This window comes from Equus caballus, chromosome 16 (genome assembly GCF_041296265.1).
Source record: "Equus caballus isolate H_3958 breed thoroughbred chromosome 16, TB-T2T, whole genome shotgun sequence".
Lineage (NCBI taxonomy): Eukaryota > Metazoa > Chordata > Mammalia > Perissodactyla > Equidae > Equus > Equus caballus.
In genome coordinates this window covers 98603745-98630686 of record NC_091699.1, presented here as the reverse complement: position 1 = coordinate 98630686, position 26942 = coordinate 98603745, and the positions used below count along the sequence as shown (strand labels likewise).

The 26942-nt window shown below is 41.7% G+C and overlaps 2 protein-coding genes across 5 annotated transcripts; one reads left to right on the top strand and one right to left on the bottom strand.

Moving 5' to 3' along the window:
• Positions 1 to 3002: 3002 nt before the first annotated feature.
• On the top strand, positions 3003 to 17595 carry C16H3orf33 (chromosome 16 C3orf33 homolog). 4 transcript variants are annotated; one of them, XM_023621165.2, is made up of 5 exons: positions 3003 to 3181; positions 3955 to 4014; positions 10842 to 10989; positions 15260 to 15420; positions 16768 to 17595. In XM_023621165.2, the coding sequence occupies exons 1-5, from the start codon at positions 3071 to 3073 to the stop codon at positions 17167 to 17169; spliced, it is 882 nt and encodes a 293-aa protein (XP_023476933.1). In that variant the 5' UTR covers positions 3003 to 3070; the 3' UTR covers positions 17170 to 17595. The 4 variants fall into 4 exon arrangements, with proteins under 4 accessions (XP_023476933.1, XP_070095310.1, XP_070095311.1 ...); XM_070239209.1 differs by having other exon boundaries at positions 3041 to 3494; XM_070239210.1 differs by lacking the exon at positions 3003 to 3181 and adding an exon at positions 3263 to 3448.
• A 4591-nt stretch (positions 17596 to 22186) lies between these two features.
• LOC100049890 (small ubiquitin-related modifier 2) lies at positions 22187 to 22730 on the bottom strand. Its single transcript, XM_005601021.4, has one exon. It carries the CDS (start codon positions 22654 to 22656, stop codon positions 22369 to 22371), a length of 288 nt encoding a protein of 95 aa, XP_005601078.1. The 5' UTR covers positions 22657 to 22730; the 3' UTR covers positions 22187 to 22368.
• Positions 22731 to 26942: the final 4212 nt, after the last annotated feature.

Genomic DNA, 26942 nt, shown 5'->3' with positions numbered 1-26942 from the left:
CAAGTGTCCTTATACTATTCAAACTCTTCCCTCCACCCCATTTCAAAAAAATCCAGGTATAATTTACATATAGTGAAGTGCACAAATCAACTTTAATAGTATTCAAAAACTTTGCTCCAATATAGTTCTGTTCCTGTCCTTCCTCCTTTGTGCTATTGTCATACAAGTTATACCTTTATATATTAAAAGCCCATCAACATAGTTTTGTGATTACTGCTTTATCCAGTTGTCTTTTAAATCATACAAGGAAAGAATTATAAACAAAAATGCATTTGTACAGTTTTTTTTCTTTGAGGAAGATTAGCCCTGAGCTAACGTCTGCTACCAATCCTCCTCTTTTTTGCTGAGGAAGACTGGCCCTGAGCTAACATCCATGCCCTACTTTATATGTGGGATGCCTACCACAGCATGGCTTGACAAGTGGTACATAAGTCCATACCCAGGATCTGAACTGGTGAACCTGGGGCCGCTGAAGCAGAACGTGCGAACTTAACTGCTGCGCCACCAGGAGGGCCCATATATAGCTTTTTATATTTATCCATGTAACTGCCTTTACTGGTACTCTATAATTCTTCCTGTGAACTTGGGGTGCATGCTACTCCCTAATGGCTGCAGGACTGAATTGGTCTGAAAGAAAACAGAAAGGAGGAGGACAAAATAGAGGAGGTGGGGAGAGGTAAAGAACTGAAAAGGGTATGTCTCCTTCAGCTAGAACTTAGCAAGTTTCTCCTGTGAATCCGGAACTACACTCAGCAGTGGCTGTTCAGTCATAGACACAGACAGTAAGGGACACACAGTCCCTCACCTGTTGGCTAGTGGGGCAGGAAGAGAATGAAAAGAAAGTCCGTAAAATTACAAATTAAATGTAATGTTGTGTATGGTGAGAATCTACTTGAGATAGAGTGTTTATAAAAGAGCTCTTTGTAGCTATGATATTTCAACTGAGACCTGAAGGATGAGGAGCCAGCGTGGTGGTGGTGAGGGTGGGGCAGGGAGAATAAAAGGGAAGAGGGATTAAGGTTGTAGGCAGTTGTCACAATCATTTCACATGGGGTCTAGACAAAAAGACTTTGGAATGGAAAGTAGGGAGAACGAACTGAGCTGTCTTCACCTAGGACAGTGAGAGTGGGAGCAGAAAGGAGGGAAGAGATACAGCACATTGGAAAACCAAAAGCAGCAGAATTAGGCATATAACTGCCCATCAAGAAATCTTCTTTCCATTTACTAACTGAAGCTATTAAAAATCTATTAATATACACAATTTTTGTTTTTATTTGAAATTTCGGTTTTAGCGCATGTTTTTAGGTGGAGTCTCCCAATATCATTTGAGTTGCACCCTCACTGGACATTTAATAGGGATTTATGTGATTTAGCGATTGCCCTTATGGGAGTCAGTGTTGTGGGTAAGTGCACAGACATAGACCCCTGGCTGAGTGGAATCCCAGCACAACACCCTGGCTCACCACTTCTTGGCTGGTGACCTTGGCCTTTGGCTTAATCATTGTGTGGGTTTTCCTCTTTAAAATTGGGATTAATAATAGTGTCTACCTCATAAAGTTGCTGTGAGGATTAAGGGAGTTATATGAAAAGTATTTAGAACAGTGAACCACTTGGCACATAGTAAGCAAGATCTAAGTGGTAGCTATCATTGTTTACTTTCTTTCTTTCTTTCTTTCTTTCTTTTTTGAGGAAGGTTAGCTCTGAGGTAACATCCTGCCCATCTTCCTCTACTTTTTATATGTGGGACATCTACCACAGCGTGGCTTGCCAAGGGGTGCCATGTCCGCACCCGGGATCAGCAAACCATGGGCCAGCGAAGGAGAACATGGATACGTACCCGCTGGGCCACCAGGCAGGCCCCTATCGTTTACTTTCCATTGGCTGCAGAAGCAAGACTATACGTTCCTTGAAGGCACTACTCATAGTATGGTCTTGAGAAATACAACATACTCTGTTTTGACTTTTAAAGGTAATATATGAATAAGGTAAAAAAAAAATTCAAACACTATACCTGCACAGTCCAATACGGTAGCCACTAGCCACATGTGACTATTTAAGTTAAAGTTAATAAAATTAAAAACTCTGTTCCTCAGTTGCACTAGCTACATTTCAAGCACATAGTAGCCACACGTGGCTATGAAATTGGACGGTGCATCATTGCAAAATGTTCGCTTAGAGCCGGCCAGTAGTGACCCTCCCTTCCATTCCGGCCCCCATCTCTCTCCAGGGCAATCACCGCAACAGGTTTCTTGCATAACTTTCATGGTTCAGACACATTTTTGCTTACATACACGTGTTACTGTATCATTTGCACTGTCCACTCTATTTTTGTTTATTTTAAAATATACTAACTGTATTGATTTCCTTTCTTAGAGATACAATTGACATATAACGTGTTAGTTTTAGGTATACAACATAGTGATTTGATTATATGTATATACAGGAAAATGATCACCATAAAGTTATCCAGGTACTGATTTCTTGACAGCAGTTCCCTACATTCAATCAAGGAACAGTTCCAAGATTTACAGCGTCTGACATCAGCCTCCGGGGCCTTTGTGCGACAATCCAGAAGCTGGATTCAAACTCGAGAAGCCCACACGGTTACCCGCGCCACGTGGGGGTCGGGGGCGGCACCGCCGAGGAGCCCGCGCCGCCGGGTGAACCGAGTCACGGAGGGACACTCCCGCCAGCGCGGCCGGGCCCCCGCGCCAGCACAGATGCTCGGGGCTCCTGTGGTCCAGACCCACCGCCGCCTGGGAGGCCCGGCCACGGGCGACCGCAGGAGCGACAGGGGGCGTTTGTCCCCGCCGAGAACGCGGACAGGGGCCTCTGTCCGCCAGGGAGGAGCCCCCACCCGCCCACGGCGCAAAGAGCCCTCAGTCGTCTGTCGCCTAGAGGACCACCACCCTCCCGAGCCGTCGTCCGTCCCACGTCCCCGGCGGCGCCCCAGCCGTCGTCCGTCCCAGCCCCCCGGCGGCGCCCCCGCCGTCGTGCGCCGGGGGCAGGGGGCAGGGGGCAGGGGGCAGGGGGCGGGGAACGCGGCGCCAGCGCGCGGGAGGCCGGGAAGATGGCGGCGCGCTCCGCGGCTCCCTCCTCGGAGCCCGGCGAGGCCGCTGCGGCGCCCAACGCGGTGGCGCGCGTGTCGCAGTGGGCGGACGACCACCTGCGCCTGGTCTGGGTACAGACGGCCGGGCACCGGCGGGCGCTGGGCGCGGCGCAGCGTGCGGGGCGGGCCGCGGCGCGGGGCTCCGACGGGGACTCGGGCGCGAGCGCGGCAGGCCGGCGGGGGGCGTCTCCCGGGACGGGACCGCCGCGCCCTCCCGCCGGGGACCGGGTGGTCGGCCGGTCGCCCGGTCAGGCGACGCCGGATCGCAGCGCCCGTCGGAGCCTCGGGGCTCCGGGTCGGGACGCGTCAGCGCCGAGCGGCTCAGCCCGGGGCAGCCCTGTGCGTGTCACCCCCGTGCCTGGCTCTGTTCCTGGAAGGAAAGCGTGTGAGGCTCGCTCTTGGGGAGGGTGCTGCGCAGCTCCTGTTTCTAATTAACCTTTTGGGTCTGTTTCATCTTAAAAACATCGCTCCTTTCCCGACTGTTCACCCGCACGTGTCTCCCGCGGGGCTGCCCCTTAAGGTGTTGGTGGTGGTCTGTTCTAGCGAACGCGCAGACTCCCGCTGCGGGCTGTGCGCGCCGCGCGAGGCCTGTCCGGGGGAGGAGGCTGGCGGTGTGGCTGCTGGAGGCGCAGCCGCCTGGGAGGAAAGGAGAAGACTCCGGAGTAGCGGGCGGTGAAGAAAGGCGTTTGGAAGAAAGGGGCCTTTAGTTGAAGGATGTGCCTTATTTGGACTGTTAGATATGGGGGGACGGTCTTCTTTTCCCCCTCTAATTAGTACTTTGATACCTTATGTGAATACTTTATGTGAATAATAATTAGAATTAATCGTAAAATCTCTTTTTGCAGAACATCAGCACCGTAATGGCCGCAGCTGGGATGGTGTTACTTCTAAGAAGTGTTCGACTGGTAAGTTCAGAAGGGAGAAGCCGTTATGGTGAGCGTTCGACAGTTAATCATTTCTCGCTTCGGACAGGTATTATCTCAAGCAGTGCATCATTTTGTTATTCACATTATTAACTTTTAAATAGTATTTTAGATCAATGAGTATATTTTAAGATCTTGGTTTAAAAGTAACACATCCATAGGATTTAAGGAAAGTGGTTGCACAGCCCACATTTCCATAATCACTTGTCTTCCTGCTCAAAAAGGAATCTGAAAAGGATTTAGTTTCCTAGAATGGTGGAATCACAAATTTGCGTTGCAGACGTTGTGAAATATCTCAAAACTGTTTTCTGTAGTGGTTCAGATTTAGATCACAGTTGAACTGTGTTCCTTAGCGCTGAACAATTTATACCTTCTCTGATTTCCAGCAATCTGTAAGATCTATTGTTTTATGAATCAGACAAGATGTACAATGTAAAAAAAATAATAATTTGTGTTTTCCATTGCCATGTTTTCTTTTTCACTTTCAGTAATGTTTTTTTTTTTCTTCTTCTCCTCAAAACCCCCCAGTACATAGTTATATATTCTAATTGTAGGTCCTTCCAGCTCTGCCTGTGGGACACTGCCTCAGCATGGCCTGATGAGCCATGCTACGTGCATGCCTGGGATCCACACCTGGGAAACCCTGGGCCTCTGAAGCAGAGCGAGAGAACTTAACCACTCTGCCATGGTGCTGGCTTCTCAATAATGTTTTATTTTTATTTTTATTTTTATTTTTTTTAAAGATTTTATTTTTGCTTTCTCTTTCCAAAGCCCCCTAGTACATAGTTGTGTGTTTTCAGTTGTGAGTCCTTCCAGTTGTGGCATGTGGGACGCTGCCTCAGCATGGCTTGATGAGCGGTGCCATGTCTGCGACCAGGATCTGAACCAGTGAAACCCTGGGCCGCTGCAGTGGAGCATGCAAGCTTAACCACTCGGTCACGGGCCGACCCCTCAATAATGTTTTAATAAGAGACATTGCGGAAATCCATTCGGTAGTTCAAGATTTAGTAGTATTTTTTCATTTAACAGGTTCTTGCACTAGGATGTAATTGTAGTGTCATGTTACCATCTGGCATGGATTTATTGCTTCTATGTATATTCATTTCCTACGTTTATCATCTCTCTATTCTTTCAGTGTTATCATTGGCTACATAGCATTACTCAATATTCTACATCTTTTCCAACTGTTGCCTTTTTCCCCTGACTCCAATGTCAGAACACTTATCTTTTTTTTTTTAATGCCTTGAACTCATTTTAATCTTATAATATAGTAGGCGCTTATAACACCTCCATGATTTTGTAAGTCTCTCATTTTTAGCTTGTATATATATATTTCTAGAATGGAACTTTTGAAAATTTATTCTTTTCATTCTACTTTTTTCTTTATTTTATAATCTATATGTCCCATGATATTTGTATTTTTAAGCTTTCACAATTGCCAAAATCATAAATGATTTCATTAAGAGTTTAGGTAAAAATAATGCTGAGGGATCATTTCTCTTGTCAGTCCTTAGAAAACTCACGTGTCACTTATGGGTCATTTTAAGTTCTTTGTTGTTTTCAGTATATAGTTCAGTACTTCACTTTGGTAATATTAAAACCAGAGTGAGTTACTGTTTATTATTTTCATTTTTATTCTCATTAACTTTCGTGACCCAGTCCTGCTTATGCAATACTAGATGTGTTGTTGGTTTATGCAATTTGTTTATTGATTGATACAAATTTATATTAGTATGTTATGAAGTTATTAATTTTAGACTATAGTTCTGGTGTCTTTTTTTCCTTAGATTTTATGGTTTTTAATAATAGTGACTAACCAGTGATGAGAAGAGCAAGCTAAGGGGTTAGAAAAAGAACATTGGAACAGTAGGGGATAAATAACTCTGTTGTATTACAGTTGAAGGAGTTTGGTGACAAGTAAGAGAAACCCCAACCAGTGGTGGCTTAACCTGATAAACAGTTTATTTTTCTCATGTCGCAAGAACTCTGGAGGTCGGAGGCTGCTGGCATTGCTTTCCTGGCTCAGTGACACAGTTTAGATCAGTCTGATTCTCTTGGCCTTTCTTCATGGCATAGAATGGCTGCTGTAGCTCCAGATAGCATTCAAGGTGGCAGAAGAGGGAAAGGAAAGGTGCCAGCTACATCTTTTTCTGTTAGCAAGAAAGCAAAAACTTTCTCAGAAGGCTCAGGAGACTTTTGCTTACATTCTGTTGTCACATGGCCATCTCTAGGTGGAAAGAAGGCTGGGAAAGCAGCCATTTAGCTTTTCTATCCCTTAGAGTGCATGGTGCTGGCAAGGGAGAAGGGGCTTGGGAATGGATACTGCATTAACCAACCAAGGGCCTGCCACAAGGAGCCTTGATAGCTCCTCCTCAGCTTTCTTTTTGTATTGCTGTTTTTCTCCCCGTCTTCCTCCCTCTGAGACCTTATCAAGCTTTTGTATTCTTTCGGTTATTGGTAGACAACTCCAGATTTCATATTTAAAAAGTAAAAAAGATTATTAGGGCCAACCCAGTGGCATACTGGTTAAGTTCACACACTCTGCTTTGGCAGCCTGGGGTTCGCTGGTTTGGATCCTGGGTGCAGACTGACACTGCTTGGCACGCCATGCTGTGGTAGGCATCCCACATATAAAGTGGAGGAAGATGGGCACAGATGTTAGCTCAAGGCCAGTCTTCCTCAGCAAAAAGAGGAGGATTGGCAGCAGATGTTAGCTCAGGGCTAATCTTCCTCAAAAGAAAAAAGTAAAAAATAAATTTAAAGGATTATTGAGTTTGGTGCTGTGGGAAACACTTTATATACATAATTTCATTGAATATTTATAATAATCCTGTGATACAGGTATTCTGACACCTAATTTTTATAGATGAGGAGATGGATGCTCAAAGAAGTTAAACAATTTTCAAAAGATCATCCAGCTAGTACATGGCAGAACTGGATTTCAAATTACGTCTTCCTGAATTTAGAGCCCCTATTATTTTCTCTACACCGTCATGCTTCCAGCTTTGTCTGTTTGTCTTTAGGACATGTCCTTCACCACTGAAGCATCCTTGTTAGTGGCATCATTTTTCTGCTTCTTCTAGAGAGCAGACTGTTTATTACAAGCTCAGGCTTCACTTCCTTTATTTATTTATGTGGCCCTGAGCTCACATCCATGCCCATCTTCCTCTACTTTATATGCGGGACGCCTGCCACAGCATGGCTTTTGCCAAGTGGTGCCATTTCTGCACCCAGGATCCGAACCGGCGAACTCCGGGCTGCTGAAGCGGAAGGTGTGAACTTAACCACTGTGCCACCAGGCCAGCCTCTCACTTCCTTTAAAGATGTCTGTGCTTTCCACTTTTGACCCCTTAGTGCTTACACTTTGTGTTAAAGCTAGTCTTTTGTTGCTCCGCAGCTGTATTCTGGTTTTGCGTACATTGTTTCTTCATCTTCCAGACGGTGCCTGCCTTGTCCTAGAAGCACAGCACTGAGCTTTCTGCTGTGGAGGGATTATTGATCCAGAGAGGAAGATGCGGTGGGATCTGCCTTTCTAGATTCTTCACACAGACTGTGAGCTCCTTGAGAGTAGCAACTTTGGATTCTCTTTCAGTTTCCTCCCTTAGCTCTTTTGTAATTTCTGAAAATTGAAAAATCAGGGCAGTCTTCTGTCATTTTATGTATACCCTTTAATGAAAACACCTCAGAATTAAAAGGGATAGACTTTTAGTAATTGAAGACATCTCTTTTTTTTTTTTTTTTTTTGCTGAGGAAGATTCACCCTGAGCTGACATCTATGCCAGTCTTCCTCTATTTTGTATGTGGGTTGCTGCAACAGTATGGCCACCGATGAGTGGTGTACGTCTGCACCCTGGAACCAAACCCAGCCCACCAAAGTGGAGCACACTCAACTTAACCAATAGCCCACGGGGCTGGTGCCCCTTGAAGATATCTTTAATGGCCCTCTCTACTCCTTCTAAGACTTGCCTTCCCTGTGTAAAATGCTCTTGGTTTTCTTAAGTGATGTGTTTTCCAGGCTCTTTACTATCTTTTTTTCCCCTCTTCTGGCATTGTTCCAGTTTGTTGAAGTCTTTTATGAAATGTGATATGCAGAACTGGACAGTCTGTTCCACTTAGGGCCTGATTTGGAGCAGTCTCTCCCTCCTTTCTCTTGTTCTGTACCTGCTCCTAATAATGTTGCTTTGTGGGGGGTGGGAGAGCAGAGGGGAGAGGGAGTTTGCACTTTTTTGGTAGTCTTGTCACACTTTCACTCATTGTGAGTTCACGATTAACTTAAAGCTCTAAGTCTTTTTATATATGCTACTGTTAGTATATTCTCTTCTGTCCTTCCTTAGTTTCGGGGAGTACAGGGACAGACTTTTACATTTTAACTTATTATTCTAGTTGAGATCTTCTTGAATAATAACGCTGACTTTCCATGTTCATACCCTTCCAAGCATCAGACCGTGCTCATCTGGGATCCTTACGCTCTCATTCAGGTCATTAGTGATCATATTAAACTGGAGCAGATCCAGGTCGGGCCCCCTGGCTTCCTTCTAAAGTGCCCCTCCCATTGACGTTGACTAATTCATCAGGGCCACCTTAGTGATGACGCAGAACCAAACAGGAGCCATCTATTTGGACATTTAGCCCACATTTCTCTGTTTTTCCTGTTCATAAACAACTCACGAACTGCTCATAAACAACTTTTGTCAGGTGACTCACTTAAAGTCTCATGGTTTGATTTAGAATTTCTCCTTTTTGTTTACATTCTGTATATTTCATGTTCTTGAATGAATGCTGACATTAGATCCAGAATCTTTTTACCCCCAACATTTTCTTCAGAAGAATTCTGTAACACTCACCTACTTTTCATCTAGATCAGGCGTTTTGGCACATTTTGCGCTTTGTCCCTCTTTCTCTGAAACCATTGGAAAGCCAGTTGCAGACATGAAACTTGTCCCATAAGTACTTCATAGTATACTTCCTAAGAACAGAGATATTTTCCTACATAACCACATTAATATTATCACAACAAATAAATTTAATATTTTTGCTCACTTTTTTTTTTCACATTTATTTTCTCAAAATATCCTTTATAGCTATTTTTTCCCCCAATCTAAGATTCAGCCAAGGATTATGCGTTGATTTAGTTGTCACGTCTCTAGTTTCCTTTAATCTAGTGTATTACCCTCACCTTATCATTATTTTTAATTTTTGTCTTTTATGACACTGTAATTTTTGAAGAATCCAAGCCACTTGTCTTATAGAACGTCCCATAATCTGGATTTGTGTGTTTCCTTGTTAGGTTTGGACAAGTAGGTAATGGTGTAAACTTCCTGTTATATTGCATCAAGAGGCTTATAATGTCAGTTTGTCCTATAATGTTATCACATCTGATTTAATTAGTAATCCCTTAGTATCATCTAAACCCAGTTTATATTGACATTTCCTTGATTGTCTCAGTGATATCTCTTTTTAATAGAAGATCTGTTCAAATCAGAGTTCAAGTCTGTATATTGATTTGTTTGTTGTATCTCTTAAGTCTCATTTATTTTATAACAGTCCATTCTGTCCCATCACCATTGTTTCCCCTGAAGCCGCTGATTTGTTAGAACAACAAGTCATTTATCCCATTGAATGTTCCACATTCTGGATTTGTCCACTACAATGTTTTTCTCGTGTGGAACATTTGAAAAAAGGTTTATGTTTAGTTCAACTTTACTGTCTTAGGAAGTTGAGTGCTAACTTATCTTTCAGTGTATGTGCTACTCTTAACCTAGCCATGATTATGAATCATGAATGAAGCTTGTCCTAAAGTATTGCTTTTTTGTTTTGGGTTTTGGTTTTTTGGGGGAGGAAGATTGGCCCTGAGCTAACATCTGTGCCAATCTTCTTCTCTTTTATGTGGGATGCTGCCACTGGTCTGCACCCAAGATCTAAACCTGTAAACTCTGGCCTGCTGAAGCGGAGTGTGAGAACTTACCCTCGACACCACCAGGCTGGCCCCTGTCCCATAGTATTCTTAATGTGGAAGTCATAGTTATAAAGTGTTGACTATCCCCAGGGTGTTACCTAAGTGGTAGGTATTTAAGTCAATTCCTCATGTTGGCTTTTTTCTCCTGTGGGATAAAAAATAAGAAAATAAATCTAATTGATTAAGAATTCTAACTTAATTTGACTCAGGGTTGTTTAGGTTTCCCAGGTCTACCTGCATGAATGGACTGTCCATATATAGGATAGGATAGTGACTATTTTACCAGATTTGTGTGGTGCCAGGCACGGATAGATACTCCCTGCTTTTTGATAAATTGTGTCATATTTTGAGAATGTGAGCCTTTTAGAAGTTAGGAGTCTGTTTAACGTTGTATATGTGGTAGCTTGAAATAGTAAAATAGTGACTAAAGGTTTCTAGATAATGTTGCTATAAAACTTTTTTTTTCTTTTTGAGGAAGATTAGCCCTGAGCTAACATCTGCTGCCAATCCTGCTCTTTTTGCTCAGGAAGACTGGCCCTGAGCTAACATCCGTGCCCATCTTCCTCTACTTTACATGTGGGGCGCCTACCATAACATGGCTTGCCAAGTGGTGCCATGTCCACACCCGGGATTCAAACCAGTAAACCCCGGGCCACCAAAGTGGAATGTGCGCACTTAACTGCTGTGCCACCAGGCTGGCCCCATAAAACTTTTGATTAAATCATTAAAATATTAAGAACCAAATTAAAATTTTTCACTGGTTATATCTCCTTGTTGAATGTTGAGATAATTTGACATACTTTATATGAAAATAATAATAAAATGTTGTATTTTTCTCCTTGTAAATCAACAGACTTCAAAATTTACGAGTTCTTCAGAAATTCCAGTGGAATTTATAAGAAGGAATGTTAAACTACGTGGACGATTACGCCGAATAACCGACAGTGGTTTAGAAATTGAGCATATTCCTATTACTTTACCTATTATATCTTCATGGAGAAGTAAGTAAGGTGCAAGAATAAGATGATTAAATAAGTATTTTAGTGTTCTTTTGTTAGAAGTTATTTATAAAATAACAAAAATATCGTTTTAATTTTTACTAACTCTTCACTGTCAATGAGAGAAAGTCCAAAGTCTTCACCTTATGTACAAGGAACTATTTAATTGGCTCCAGATTTCCTGTCTTCCTTCCGTCCTTTTTTTATTCACCCATTCGGTATTTCATTCAGGTGTTCCAGCATTCGTTCAGCAAACATGGAGTACCTGTTATGTCCTTGCCCTGTGCCTGCCTGTGCAGAGTGAAACAAGCAACACCACTTTCCCCTGGAGCTTATAATCTAGGGGAAGATGGGCAGCAAGCAAAACAGAAATTGTCCTAAGAGCTACAAAGACAAGAAACAGAGTGCTGGGGTGAGAATTACGAGTTATGTGAAGGGGGACCTGCACATCTAGAGTGGTCAGAGGTCACTGAGGAGTTGCTGCTTAGAGACCTGAAGAGTGAGGGAGGCAGCTCGGAAGAACATGTGTGGGATCGAGCTTGGCTCTTCTGCTAAGGCTGGGGCACACAGAAGAAAGGGGCGGGAGGCAGCACCGGAGGCTGCAGAGCTGGGCAGGGGCCAGCTCTTTCCTGCTGCGATTCCTGTTTCTCCCTGCTTCCTGTCAGACCTTCCTGCTGCTCACACTCTTCTCCTGTCCCTCAGCCCCTTCCCCCAGCTCCCTTGGTGCTGAGAGGCCTTGGCTCCTGTTGAACTTGGGTTGATTCTCCAGGATCCAGCTCAAACGTCAGCTCTTCTGTGAAGCTTTTCTTAACTCCCAAGCAGAATTAGCCCTTCTCTACTGTGCCCCACAGCAGCAGATACACACCACAGCTACAGTACTTATGCACGTTTTCCTATAATTATGCTTTAGGTTTCTATCCTCCCACTAAACTGTGAGCCCTGGTGGGCAGGCACCTTTTCCTATCTCATTATTCACAGTCCCTAGAAAAAATAATCATTAGCCAATAGAGACTTGTTAATAGTATTTTAATTTTGTGAAGAAAAGGGTTTTTTTTAACCCTCAGATGAATGAATACCACTCTGTTCAATGAGATAAGACTAAAGGAATAAGAGATTCTTTTACCCAGACACACCTGACATGATTGACTCTTGAACACATCACACAGAACTTGTGTGGTTTGAACGACTGTCGTTCCCGGAAGAGAGATTCCCTACGATGTGTATTTGTTGGCCATTTCAGCTCTAACCAGGGTTTACGCCTCACCAGTCCTCTAGCTTCTCGGTTGTAATTAAATCCCTCATATCTGAAGTAGTAAGTACACTGCACAGCTCTGAGGACGAGACTCCGCAGGAATCCCCAGAAGCCATGCGGTGCACAGCACTGTAATTGCGATACCTGCGTGTCATTAACGGGCTTCATATCGAATAATAATGTTTGTCTACTTGGTGCATAGAATCAAAATATTAGAGCTGAAAGGAGCCTCAGGAAGCCTTAATTCCAACCTGACTTTTCTCCCCTACTTATTTGAATATCTTCTGTAGAGGTGAAATGCCGTGTGCACAGCCATCTACCTAATAACTCATGATATCAGAGCTGGAAAACAGATTTCTCCTACCTAGTCCAGATTTCCATGTTTAGAAATGCAAAAGTTAAAGTAGATGGATGTTTGTGTTATGTTTCTTAACAGATGTTGACCACTACAAGTGTGATGATAGCGTTAATACTTTTTTGTGACTGACATAAATTGCTCGTGTGAAAGAGATCATTTTACACTTAGATTAGTTAAATCAGTTTACCTGTAAAATGGTTGGAGAACTAGAAAGTTGCCACCCAGCACCATTTTGAATGATACAATAAGATAGTAGAGCATAATGTTCCTTTCAAAATAGCTACTAATTGAAAGCTCCTTCCGTACCTTCACTGTTTTCACTACCTGGCCTATAGGCTGGAAATGGACTTCGATTTTTTTGTGAAGAGGGCTAGGATCCAGGCCCCCAAAATTGAGGCCATTGTAACAAAAAAGTTGGTTCGGATGACAACATCAGAGTAGGCTGCGTGGCCTAGTAGAACAAGCAGTGCTGTGGGGACCTGTGCTCTGTTTCCAGTTCTGGTCTGTGGTTTCCACTGCCGTCAAACATGACTCCTTCCTCATGACTCTTCGGTGACGTACCTCCCGTCCATGATCTTATCTGAGGGGTGTATGGCGAGGAGGCACACACACACACAACTTAAAAATTTGATGATGTGAAACCTTTAGAACACGTTGTATCTTCAGTAGATACTTACTGAATGCTGGCTCTACTTATAGTCTCAGTATAGAGTGGCAAACAAGAGGGTCTGAGCCTATGGTAGTCATAAAACCTGCAGTGTAGTGAGGAAATTATTCAAAACTTCTATCCCTGATGGTGAAAAAAATGATGTTTTTGATATATGTGATACCCCTTTCTTATGAAGTTGTCAATTGTCATGAATCCACTTCCAATATTATACAAATCCAGGGTATATCCATTTTTTTTTTATGATGTACTGTCTTTCTTAAAACCTTAAGAATGTTTAGTCATGAAGTTGCCTACCCATCTGATGGAGCAGAAATATAACAAACCCCTTAGTGGTGATTTACTTCAGCATTTGTCTCAGGTCTGCATGATCTTCCTCTTGTTTGACACTCACTTAACCACTATGCCACCAGGCCAGACCCTTAACCAATTTAACAAGATTTCAGAAAAAGTTTATAACTTTCCAAAAGGGATGATGGGTGACAAAAAAATCTTAGTCTTTTTCTTAAAGAAATTATACATTTAATGTATATCGAACTCTTATACAAGTGGTCGAAAGTATAAAGTTAAGTTTATCTAACTGCTAGGAAAAAAATATGCTTGCTTTCAAGAAGATATGCTAAGCCCCTGATACAGTATTATTTGATAACAGAAGAAGATTTTCCTTAGGACATGGGTTTCTTGAAACCTGTCCTAGAATTTCAGTTAGAGAAGTATCTAAAGATCTAAGTAGGAAGATCATGCCCTTAGCAAAAACCTGTCATGCAGTAAATACACAGATTAGGGCAGAACATATAATAAAGATCAGATAAATTCAAATTGTTGGTACATAATGAGCTAAGGGTGGCATGAAGGTTCTGAAGTCTCTCTCCAATCCTTTAGTGTTGCCATGAACACCAACTGTCTTCCAATAAAAGCTTTGAGATCAAGGCTTTTGCTCTAATTCAACATTATCAACCGTAAGTGTTAATGTCTTAATTCTTCACTCTACAAAAGGTCGCCAGATTCCTTTAAAATTAGCCATTCCCCGTTGAGCATTTAAAGTATGATGTGGTCAATAAAAATTTAACAACAAATCTTCCAGGAACAAATCTACCAAATAAGGTTAAGTTATACCCATAAAATATTTTCACCTAAACAGTAGAGCTTGTTTCTGTGATATGAATCCCTTCGTTTTCCCAGCTGTTCAAGAAATCTTTTATGCACACATTTAAAAAAAAAAAAAAAGGCCAGGGGTTGGCCCGGTGGTGTAGTGTTTAAGTTCGTGTGCTCTGCTTTGGTGGCCTGGGGTTCATGGGTTCAGATCCTGGGCATGGACCTACACACCACTCATCAAGCCATGCTGTGGCTGTGTCCCACATACAAAATAGAGGAAGATTGCCATAGATGTTGGCTCAGGGCCAATCTCTCTCACCAAAAAAATTTTTTAAAATAAAATAAAAGTTCTATATGAATCTTTAAAAAGTTAAATTGGTTAAAATTTTATCAAGAGTTGGGGTAAACAAACCTTAATACTATGTTACTTTGAATATAAATTGATAAAATTCTGTCTGGAAGTCAGTTTCACAAAATGTATAAAAAAATGTTGATGTAAATCAATATTTATTGAGATGGGAAGAAAGCCTTAATAAGGTAAGTGAAAGAGCAGTTTGTACAATTCTTTTGGTAGTAAGAACCCATATTATTGAACTACATATCTATAGCGTTATGTGTATATTTACATAGAAATAAATCTGGAAGGTTTAAAAAAGAAAGTTGGTTAAACTCTACATCTTATTCCAGAGCTTGTTGAAATGAGTTTTTGAAATTATTCCCGTCTGTTGTATACTTGTTTTAAAAGAAGACTTAAATATGGAAATAAATGGACCTACATAGAGTCTGAGGATTTATAAGTAAACATAATATATTTGGTTGTTTTTTGGGGGCTAAATGATTTTGGAATTTGTTTTTGCAGCCTGGAATTAGAGCTAAACTCTTTCCCATCTGACATTTTTAGAAGAGCCATGCGGTGTTTTGCTGGTTCAGCTGGCTGGAGTAGAACTCACTGAAACTGGGAAGATGTGGTTACAGAAAGAGCTAAAACCTTCCCAACTTCTATGGTTCCAGCTTCTTGGAAAGGAGAATTCAACACTCTTTTGCTACCTTTTGGTGAATAGGGTAAGTAGTGTGAAGAAATAGCGAGCAATATTTTATTCTTATTATTTATACATGAACACATCATGAGAACCTTGAATATATAATGGGACTGAATTTTTTTGTCTTTAAACTGCTACACAGTGATTATATATAGAGACCAGGTGTTCCACATATAAATTTTGTTATAAAATTTTAGTTATAGATGTTTATTATAGAAAAAATAGAATTATATAAAAGATGCCAAAGGCCTTAGAAAAGTATTTATCTTCTCTTTTGAGTTGAGAAGTCTCTTTTATGTATCCTCGAAACGACCCTATGGAGTCATTGTTTTTATTCCCATTTGCAGGTGGGACTCAGGGTAGCACAGTGGGAGAGCCTGTATTCAAGCCAGCTCCTTCTGGCTCCTGAGCCCAAACTTCACTTTAAATACTTCACCTCGCATTGCTTTCTAGAAGGCGACCACACCATACTATATGCGTATGGTGGTAATTTACATCTGTTGAATTTCACTAATGTGTGAGGTTGAATTTTAATTATTCTGATTTTGGTTTAAGGGAATGAGCTCCTAAAATTTAAAAGATTGAGAAAAATATGATAACCTTTTTAAAACCGTATTTGTTTATGCCTTACCATCATATACCAGAAGCTACTAAATTATTAACCCTTTGTTAAAATTAATCTTGTTAGGTTAAAATCTCACAAGGACTATAGAAATAGCTAAGCAGGATCCCTTTTATACTGTAAATTAGTGGGGGGAAAACATCCCATTTATCCATTTCATTAAGGAGGGAGATAGTCTATGAATGAAATTTCCTAAAGCATGAAGATTTAAGGGCCAGAAGTATTTTCATGTTAATTATTTTGTGGGAAGTCTTTTAAAAATGTATTTACATTATTTACATGCCAGTGTCTTCCTAAGCACTGGAATTCTGAACCTAATTTTAGTGATGATTCAGTTCATTTTGCCTTTTTCTACTTCTTATTTGTTTTAGTTGCTTTTGCTGTGGCCCGCTGACATTTTGCATATCTTGTGTGCTCCGTTTCCCCTCCAAACAACAGCAAACAAACCAAAGGTGCTTCTTAGACTTTACTGCTTCTACGCCTCTTTAGGTTGGGGACCAGTGAGCCTGTGGAGAACCACATAATATGTGATAAGAGGCAGTTGACTTTGAGCGAGATCTCTTCCAGTAATGAAATTCTTGGATTTAACAATAGCTGTTTTAAGCTCTTGGGGACCCTTTTGCTTTATGTTTTTGGCTTTTCTCTGGAAGTCTGAAGTTGCTGAATGATTGATTTTAAAGTGAAAAGATGACATGGGTATGCTAGCAATTTTCTTAAATAATTGGTTTGTGTTATTTTCTATTCAAGGGTAGGTATTTTACTGTGAGTCTGAATGAAGAAATTCTGAGAAGAGGCCTTGGCAAAACTGTTCTTGTTAAAGGGCTAAACCATGATTCTAAAATCTATTGGAGAATTCACAGAAACTTACTTAAAGCTGAATTAACAGCCTTGAAAAAAAGAGAAGGAATATGGAAAGAAGAATCTGAAAAAGAAAGTTATTTGGAAAAATTCAAAGGCTCCTGGAGAGAAATATGGGGAAAATACAGTAATTTAAAAAAAACTGGATCAGATTTCAACTTGAAAAAAGAGAGTTATTATGACAAATTTAGAAGGACATATGAAGCATGGAAAGACAACATGAGTAACTACTCCTTAATACTGAAGTTCAGAGAATTTACAAGTCGCATACACTTTCGTAGAAAAGGGTAAAATATTCCAAGAAATCTGGAGGTGACCTACCTTGAAGAGTAAAATATGTAAATATATGGATATTTTTCATTGACTTGAAATGGAAATTTCCCCAAATGATCAAAGTTGTATTCTAATGGTATTTCAGTATTTAGATGATTGTTATGGATGTAATATCATAATAATTTAAACACATTGTGATTAATGTAATATACGTTTAGGAAAAATGAAACACTGTATAAAAAGTTACCAGGTTGAAGGATGTATACACGTAGTGCTAATATTTGAAAAGAGAGCTTAACTATTGGCCATTGTGTTATTTTAGTTATTTTAGGCAGCCATATTTAATTTTTGTTTAAAGAGTATTTATTTTTCCTATTTCATCAGCTTTGGTGATTTATAATAAAGGAACTGTTTATGCCTCGTGTCTGAGGCCCCTCTTCTCCACCTGCTTTCGAACTGCTGGTGAATTTGGGGCAGTGCTGCAAGATAACGTCGCTTAGACCATTCCTGGTAATAAGGAATGGCCAGTTTCTACCCGGTGTTAGACTGGTGAGGGGGATAATCCTGAGGACAAAATCATGAGGATAATCATGAGGAAGATAATCCTGAGGACAAGAAACAGTGTTGAGGATGGCAGCACAGAGGATGGAAAGAATAGGGTGTCTTATGACATTGTTGAGCCCCTAAAGTAGCCAATCCTTGCACGGTCTTGCCTCCCAATTTCTTTTTTTTTTTTTTCTCAAGATTTTATTTTTTCCTTTTTCTCCCCAAAGCCCCCTGGTACATAGTTGTATATTCTTTGTTGTGGTTCCTTCTAGTTGTGGCATGTGGAACGCTGCCTCAGTGTGGTCTGATGAGCAGTGCCATGTCCGCACCCAGGATCCGAACCAACGAAACACTGGGCTGCCTGCAGCGGAGCGCGAGAACCTAACCATTCAGCCACGGGGGGCCAGCCTCTCTCTCTCTTTTTTTGAGGAAGATTAGCCCTGAGCTAAAATCTGCCACCAATCCTCCTCTTTTTGCTGAGGAAGACTGGCCCTGAGCTAACATCCATACCCATCTTCCTCTACTTTATATGTGGGATACCTGCCACAGCATGGCGTGCCAAGCAGTACCATGTCTGCACCTGGGCTCCGAACCGGCGAACCCCGGGCCACCGAAGCAGAACATGCGAACTTAACGGCTGTGCCACCAGGCTGGCCCTGCAAAGATTCTTTTTTTTTTTTTGTGATCTTATCTCATCACCTTTAGGATAGGACAGGAAGTTACATTCTAGTTTTTATTCCCTGGGTCTAATGCCTCAGTAGCTTTTTGTTTTGTTTTAAAGGAATGTTTTACTTTTATTTACAGAGAAGTTAACAGAGTTCACTTAAGCAGGTTTTGTGGCAAGCTCTTGAGCCCTTTTCTCTTCCAGGTTGCGTCCCAGGGATGTCAGGCCTCATCCTAGCTAGCACTGTAATTAGTTCTGATGACCTCCTCCAGCTCAGCCATTGCATTGTCTTTCCAGTGAAGTTGTGTGAAGGTGAGGCTGGTACAGGTCTTTTGTGGAATAGATGATCCAGTCTAACCTTTCTTTTTGTGATGAAGTAGAGAATCCTGATTTTATGGAGGGTGGGCAAGAAGAAAAATAGATCAATGCGACTCTTGTCATGTGCAATCCCCATGCTGAATATTCTGTTCTCCACTTAGGTAGTGGCAGTATTTAACACCTACTTGAAGGTTATGGGGAATCCCATTGGCCAGCAGCCTTCTGGGCCAAGAACAGCTGCTTTTCTGGCTTTTATCTCTAGTCTCTATTGCAGACCAGCTTGTTTGATAGTCCAAGGGCAAGGTGAACTAGATAATTGCAGAGGCTAGATCTTTGTCATTGGAGATGGTCATAATGGAGCCATCTGAAAGAGTGGAAGTGATGTGGATTAAGGCTGCCCCAGCTAGAGAAGCCCAAGGTGATCTGGCCTACATGCCAAACTATATGACCCGGTGGATTTTTTTTATGATATGAATTAGGGCTGCCCCAGGGAGAGAAACCCAGGGCATCCTCACCTACATGCCAATCTATATGGCCAGATTCGTATCTAAAAGTTATATGACCGCACAATAACCAGACCCCATCTGCACTGAAATCATTTAATGACTTTTTACATCATCTTTTCTTTTTCCAATAAAAATAAGTCACGTACCCATGCCTTATAAAATTAGCCCTAACCCTCAACTCAGGGCAGCAGCAGCAGCTCTGACTGCCCATGGGTCCTGTCCCCATGCAGCAGCAGCAGCAGCTCTGACTGCCCATGGGTCCTGTCCCCATGCTATTCCACACTACTCTCTAAATAAAAAGAGCACTACTGCCAGATCTTGAGAGTCCAAGAAATCTTTCTTTCGACTCCTCCGCTCACTGACCCTGCATCAGAAGAATTCCTTTTAGGCTGAATTCTTAACCAAAGCCCAGTTTCTTTCCCTTTTTCAAATAGAGCATTTACAACTTCTTGGTCTCTCGTCTTCCAAACAACAGGGTCTGTGACCACCTTTTCCCCTGGCCGTCTTTCCTTTCAGTATCTTGGGTATGTAAACCTATTTACTTTTTAAATGTAGATTTATCAAATGAAGTTAATTCTTACTGTATTTCTAAAGGATTGGATTTTTATGGCCCTTTTCAATCTACATTCTCTTAGATCCACATATCTTTTTTGGGGTTTTATTTATTTTTCATTTCCAGTCATACTTCTTATGTATGGAATGTTGACAGCAACACCAGCTTTATAATTAAGGGTGAATAAAACTTGGAGGAAGAGTGAAAACAATGCTATATGTGTGATCCATCACTGTCGTTATTTGGCAGCTAAAGGCATATTCCAGCAACACCCAGAGAGGAAAAACAGACAAGCAAGGTCTCACATTTTGCTTTCTGTTGTGGTGGTGATGTGTCTATTGGTTCCATCCATGAATCAGATGTCCAAATACTGGCTCTTCTGCAGCACGTTTGGTTATGTTTATTGTTCCGTGAGGGCTCTCTAGGGATTTCCTATCATAGACCCCTGGCTTGACAATCTTACCTCTTTCTCTCTCTACCTGCTTAATTCCCAAGGCAGTCTAGTCCACAGCCTTTTACTGCTGGGTCCCCACCATCTGGGATGGGAAGGACACATGAGTTTGCTTGTGGAAGGTGACTGGCTTCACTACTCTACTCATGGGTGTGTGTGGGGTATATCAGCAAGTCTGCTCAGTCCTGCCACTTTTCATGGTGTCACTTCAACTTACAGGAAAGCCGTGTGTTGTTAAACTAAATGGTGGGTATTCATTAGGCACTTCTTCTCTCTTGCTTCCCTCTTTTTATTCATGCTTCTTTCTCCTTGTCTCAGGAAAATGTGGTGCTGGCTGGTCCAGTAGCTTAGCAAATGTCAGAAAGGAGATAATCACTATTTCTCAACTTAGTGGAAACAGGACATGGCACCCTCAGTTTGTAGAAAGGGGAATGAAGTGCTAATGTCAAATCTCCTCCTCCCCCTGTGAACAGGAGAGGGAACGGGTGGTTGTTGCCCCGTAGACTCTAAACTGTCACCTCCTCCTCTCTCCAAGATGTTTTATAGCTCTTGATCATGAAACCTTCTACGTCAGCTTGGCCTTTGCCACCACTGGGAAGACCTAGGGAATCTGCTGCCTCAAGTGCCGTCTTTTAAAAACTTGAAGAAAAATTAGGGCCATTGATCCCAACAGTTCTGCTCTCTATGGTGATATTCCTGCTCTCTAGTAGCTCCGACTGTAGTAAAGATCCCAGTCAGTACTACACACCAACTAGTGCAGTTGCAAAACCTGCTTTAGGAGAACTAACTGTGTCTGATGTAGGCAAGGCTTGTGCCAAGACTTTTATGCTCTTCTGGATGTCTCCAGCGTCATTTGGTTCCTCACCAAGGTGAAGTTTGCATCTTGGAGATGTGAGTCCCTCCCTGGGGTAACCTAACTCCATGTGCTGTAAAGGGGCATATTGTTGACACAGTCTGTCTCAAATCCAATGGTTGTTTATAGCAGTGGCTTTTCAACAGTTCAGCATCATTATTAGGGAAATGCAAATCAAAACTTCAGTGAGATATCACCTCACACCTGTCAGAATGACTATAATTAACAAGCCAAGAGATAAGTGTTGGAGAGGATGTGGAGAAAGGGGAACCTCATACACTGCTGGTGGGAGTGCAAACTGGTGCAGCCACTATGGAGAAGAGGATGGAGATTTCTCAAGACATCAAGAATAGAAATACCATATGATCCAGCTATTCCATTTCTGGGTATTTATCTAAAGAACACGAAAACACTAATTTGAAAAGATATTGGCACTTTTATGTTCATTGTAGTATTATTCACAATAGCCAAGACTTGGAAACAACCTAAGTGTTCATCAGTGGATGAATGGATAAAGATGTGATATATATATACACAAAATGGGATGCTGTTCAGTCATTAAAAAAAATGAAATCTTTTTTTGAATTTGCCGTAACATGGATGGACCTTGAGGGTATCACGCTAAGCGAAATAAGAGAAAGTCGAATACCATATGATTTCACTCATAAGTAGTAGATTAAACCACCACCACAACAAACATAGATACAGAGTTTAAATTGGTGGTTACCAGATGGGAAAGCGGGGAGGGCGAAAAGAGTAAAAGGACACGTGTACAGTAACAGATGGTAATTAGTCTTTGGGTGGTGAACATAAGGGAGTCTACATAGAAATCAAAATATAATGATGTACACCTGAAATTTAATGTTACAAATCAGTTACCTTGATTAAAAAAAAAATCTTATGCAAATAGAAAAGTGGCTTTTTTTTTTTTCAAGGTATGCAAGGATTTTTATGTTGTTCTTTTTTTTGTTAAACAGTGAGAGCAAAATAACTTACTGGAATATAAAGATAAGAGCTGAATGAGCATGCCACTAATGGAGAAAGGGGGTATTTTCACAGAACCAGTCTTTTTCCCTATCCCATCTCCATTTGATGTCAATTAAAACATACCATTGGCCATTTAGTTTAAAAAAATGCAATATGCTTGTGCACATACACCAGTTACTTTATGTACAATAAAGGAATGGGGAAGGGGAAAATGAAAGAATAGAGAAAACTATACTGTAGTAGTCAGGACGCGGTGGAACCAAATTGCGGTTTTCTAATTGAGAATGTCTTCTTGGTCTGGAGGAAGAGAGTTCTGGAGTAAAGTAGCAGCTTCCCTTTTTAATAGACACCTCCTGTCTGCTGCTGGAACACATCAATTGTATCTTCATCCTCCATTTCCAACTGTGCAGGTGTGTCTGTTTCATTGATTGGCTGCCCGTCAAATCGGAATCTGATCTGCCTCATTGACAAACCCTGTCGTTCACAATAGGCTTTCATTAGTTTACTAAGTGGTGTATGCCTCTTAATCTTAAACTGCACCACAGAACCATCCTGCCCCGCCACCTTCAAATTAATATGATCGTTATTCTCAGTCTTGACTCCTTCCTTGGGCTTTTCGTCGGCCATGGCGAACGCCGTAGTCTCCTCAGCTGCCGCTTCACAAAAGAGGTACCAGGTCTGCACCGAACGAGCACACAAGCAGCACCGAAAAGTGGCTTTTTAGGGGCTGGCCCTGTGGCCGAGTGGTTGTGTGCTCTGCTTTGGCAGCCCAGGGTTTTGCCTGTTCGGATCCTGGGCACAGACATGGCACCAGCTCATCAGGCCGTGCTGAGGCAGCATCCCACATAGCACAACCAGAGGCACTCACAACTAGAATACACAACTATGTACTGGGGGGGCTTTGGGGAGAAGAAGGAGGAAAAAAAAGGATTGGCAATGGATGTTAGCTTAGGTGCCAATCTTTAAAAAAAAAAGTGGCTTTTTATAAAGAGACAACATGGTTCAACAAGCCAAGAAACAGCAGCATTTCAGAAGTCCAAGACACCAACAGAATCATTATTGCTTAAGCCTCCACTGGAAGGGATGGTGGATACACTAGGGCAGCAGCTGCTGCGGTTCGCAGGGGTGGAGATTTTCCCCGGCTCTACTTTGTGCTGTAGGGGAGGAAGAGTTTTCCTCAACCCTCTTAGGGTCCCTGGCTGGGTCTGAAAATTAAACTGACAAAGACAGGTTAACAGGAGGAAAGCATACGAGTTTGTTTAATGTAAGTTTTATGTGAACACAAGAGCCTTCCTAAGGAAACAAAAACCCAAAAAACAGACCTGAGCATATTATGCTAGGTTTGATGCAGAGCGAGCGCATAGTCGTGGAGGAGTGTGATAGGTTAAGAGTGAGGCAACTGTAGTAAATGGGGGAAATTTAGCAAATCCTAGTTGTCAGGATTCTTCTGAGTGTCCCTTTTTCTTTGGAGATAAGGATGCTCCTCTCTTCTAGCTGTAGGGAGGGCTGGGGAGAGGGCGAGGGAAGGAGGCCAGAGAGACCTCCCTGCTTCTGCTCTTTTCTCAAACTCTTCAGCTTAAAATAGTGTGCTATGGTGCCATATTTTGGGGTAGGATGTCCTGAGCCCCGACACTGTCTGGAGCTTCTCTAATGCCATGACCAAGGCAGCTATTTCAATGAAGGCAAGTCATAGGAAGAAAGTAACACAAATTTATGAAAAGACTGAAGAAAATTAAAAACCCATGATTAAAAATTAAAACTTTCAAAATAGAGGCCAGCCCAGTGACGTAGTGGTTAAGTTTGCACGCTCCACTTCAGCCGCCCAGGATTTGCGGGTTTGGATCCCAGGCACAGACCTACACACCACTCATCAGCCATGCTGTGGCTGTGTCCTACGTACAAAGTGGAGGAAGAGTGGCACAGATGTTAGCTCAGGGCCAATCCTTCTCACCGAAAGAAAAAAAAAGTTAAGAATAGAAATTTAAAAGTAAAATAGTAAAAAAGCTTAAAAATGAACCAACTATACTTCTATGTCAAGATAGTTATTGAGCTCATTAATTTAACTTTCACTCAAGTTGCATCAAAATACCAAATATTAAAATAGAGAAAAATGGTATCAATGATGGAAAGCAGGGGAAGATGCTGTTAATTAGCCAGGTATTTTGAAGTTTTGCAAACTATGCGATAGCGATGGTTCTAGGGGCCAGGAAAGAAGGTGGGGTTCATTGAGAAAGTAAGTCCATGCCCTAGTTTGGGATCTCTGAGTGATATGAATTACTTTTGGTCACGTCCAGAGCTAGTTCCTGAAGATCTGGAAGCCTAAGACCAAATGTCAGTGCACCCAACATAGAACACGAGGGGAAATAGGATGTTGCTAGTTGATAGCATATGTCTCATCCTGCTGGACAGGGATAATGATGACTCCTAGTCCTGGCAGTGTGTGAATTTCTTTTCAGTCAACCTGGGGGCCCCAGTTCTCTCTGGAAGATTGCCCTGAACCTTCACGGTCTCTTTAAAAGTAGGCATTGGGGAGGATCTGCTCCCTGAGGGCTGGACAGCTTTAGAAGCCACTTTCTGTTGATGAGGTTCAGTTATTAAAAACAAAAACATTACTGCCAATGGGACTATTTTCTGTTTTGGTTATCAAAACAGCTCGTAGATACCTTAACTTGCAATGGAAGGGAGTAATTAGCGCCCTCTTCTGCTCTTCCGCAACACCAACACCTATCTATCCCAGCACTCGTCACCTTATAATTACTTATCCATCCGTCTTCCCTCTCCTGCAAGGGATCGTGGGTCCTCAAACCATACCTTATTAAATTTTGGACTATTTCTGGTCCCTCCACGGCATTTAGCCCAATTTCTTGCTCATTAGGAACTCTACACATATTTGTTAAAGGAATGAAATAAAGAAGGAAGTGGACCGTCACAGTGTCGCCCTCCATTTCGTCCAGAACCTATTTTTTCAATCTAATTTCCCCATACATCTCATGATTCTACACCATGAAGATTAATTTGCCTTAAATGGTCTGAACATTTTTAAACGTGTCAAATTTGAAACTATTTATTTTGGACAAATCAAGCCCCTTCAATATATATTTAGTTTAAATATGCAAATAAACAAAACAAATATCAACATGGTTTTTAAAATGCAGTTTTTCCTTTTACCGTGTTTGTGTGGAAAAACCTAACCATTTGTTTTCTGCTTTAAAAAAGCAGGTGTTAGTAATAGAGCATCCCCATTAAGGTTCCAAGTGACATGGAAATAGAAGAATTTTCCTTGTGGTGTAAATTCCCCCCTCCCCCGCAGCTTTCAGAACTTTAGAATTTGCATTCTGTTTTACCAATTTCTTTCTTCGTTTTCTCTCCCCAATACAATTCGCTCATTTGCCTAAACTTCTGTTCAATGTTTATAAAAATGATAGCCGTATTGCATGACTGTTCCACGACTGGATAGATTATGAAGATGGGTACTTTTAGTTATATGGTGGGAGTGTGCAGGAATTTTCAGCGGTGGTATGGGAGGGGGAACCAGTAGGTTTCATAACGGAAACACGGAGTCTCATCGTTTCCATTTTCCGAGGCCGAAGAGGGTACTTCAGTTTCAGGCCCGTCCAGCCGAGCAGACCCGGGCCTCCTCGAAGTCGCAGATTCTGGCTCTGTGGGAGGTCCTTCTGGAAACAGCACACACAGAGCTCAGCCGTGAAGCTCCTGGGAGGAAGGCGAGGGGGCCCGGTCCTTCCGGACACTATTGTTTCCTCTAAATACTTCATTCCCCCCCAGGTGAGAAAACACTGAAACAAATTGGAGAAAAATGGAAAATAAGAAAAGTTGTCTTTAATTAGCATAGTTTCTGCCTTTTAAAAAGTATTCACTAAAAATCTCCTGAGAAGTCTGCCTGGGGTATAGAAAATCTTAGGTGAATTGCAGAACTTCACTGGGGAGGCATAGCTCTGCTGTTTGACCTGCATCCAGTGTCACAGGATGAATTACTTTGCTGGATATTGAAGTGGGTTACCTGGAACCTGGGATTCTGATTATCTAGGCCAAACCCATTCCTGAGCTTGACAAACAGTTTAACCTATATTTTCTCCTGAATTGTAAGGTGAAAAGTGCATTTGCTTGTAATATTTTTGACGTTTCCATATAAAAGGGGAAATGATTAAATATGCTTGCTATAGAAAAAATACGAATAGCCCATTTAAAAACGGATCATTTGAAAATGTTATTGTCTATTGGTAAGAAGTTTAACCTTAAATATTTTTTTCCTTCATAGGCCAAATACATTTTAATGTGTAGACTTCATTAGCATTTAAAAGCTTTAAATAGGGCCGCCCCGTGTCACAGCGGTTAAGTTCGCACGTTCCACTTCTGCGGCCCTGGGTTTGCTGGTTCAGATCCCGGGTGCGGACATGGTACTGCCTGGCAAGCCATGCTGCAGCAGGCATCCCACTATAAAGTAGAGGAAGATGGGTATGGATGTTAGCTCAGGGCCCGTCTTCCTCAGCAAAAATAAAAGCTTTAAGTAGGTTCCCAATAATAACAGTAAAAATAGTTGATATTTTGAGATTAATTTTGTCCCAGACATTTTGCTAAGAGCTTCACAGGTATTGGTCTTATTTAATTGTTACTTTGGAGGCGTGCATTTCTTCCATTAATAAGATCATAGCACTACACAAAGTGTGTTAATTTATGAATTTAAGTATTTCAGTGAATTCCCCACATTCCTGGATAGATAAAAGATTGCCAAAATATTAGTAGTTGTTGAAACTGTGTGACCAACCATGGGATTTCATTATACTATTCTACTTTTGTGTGTGTATGAAAATTTCTGTGATAAAAAGTTAAAAACATACAACCAAACAAGTCTTCCCAAGATCAGCCATCTTGCTGGGTTCCTGCCCTCAGCTCCA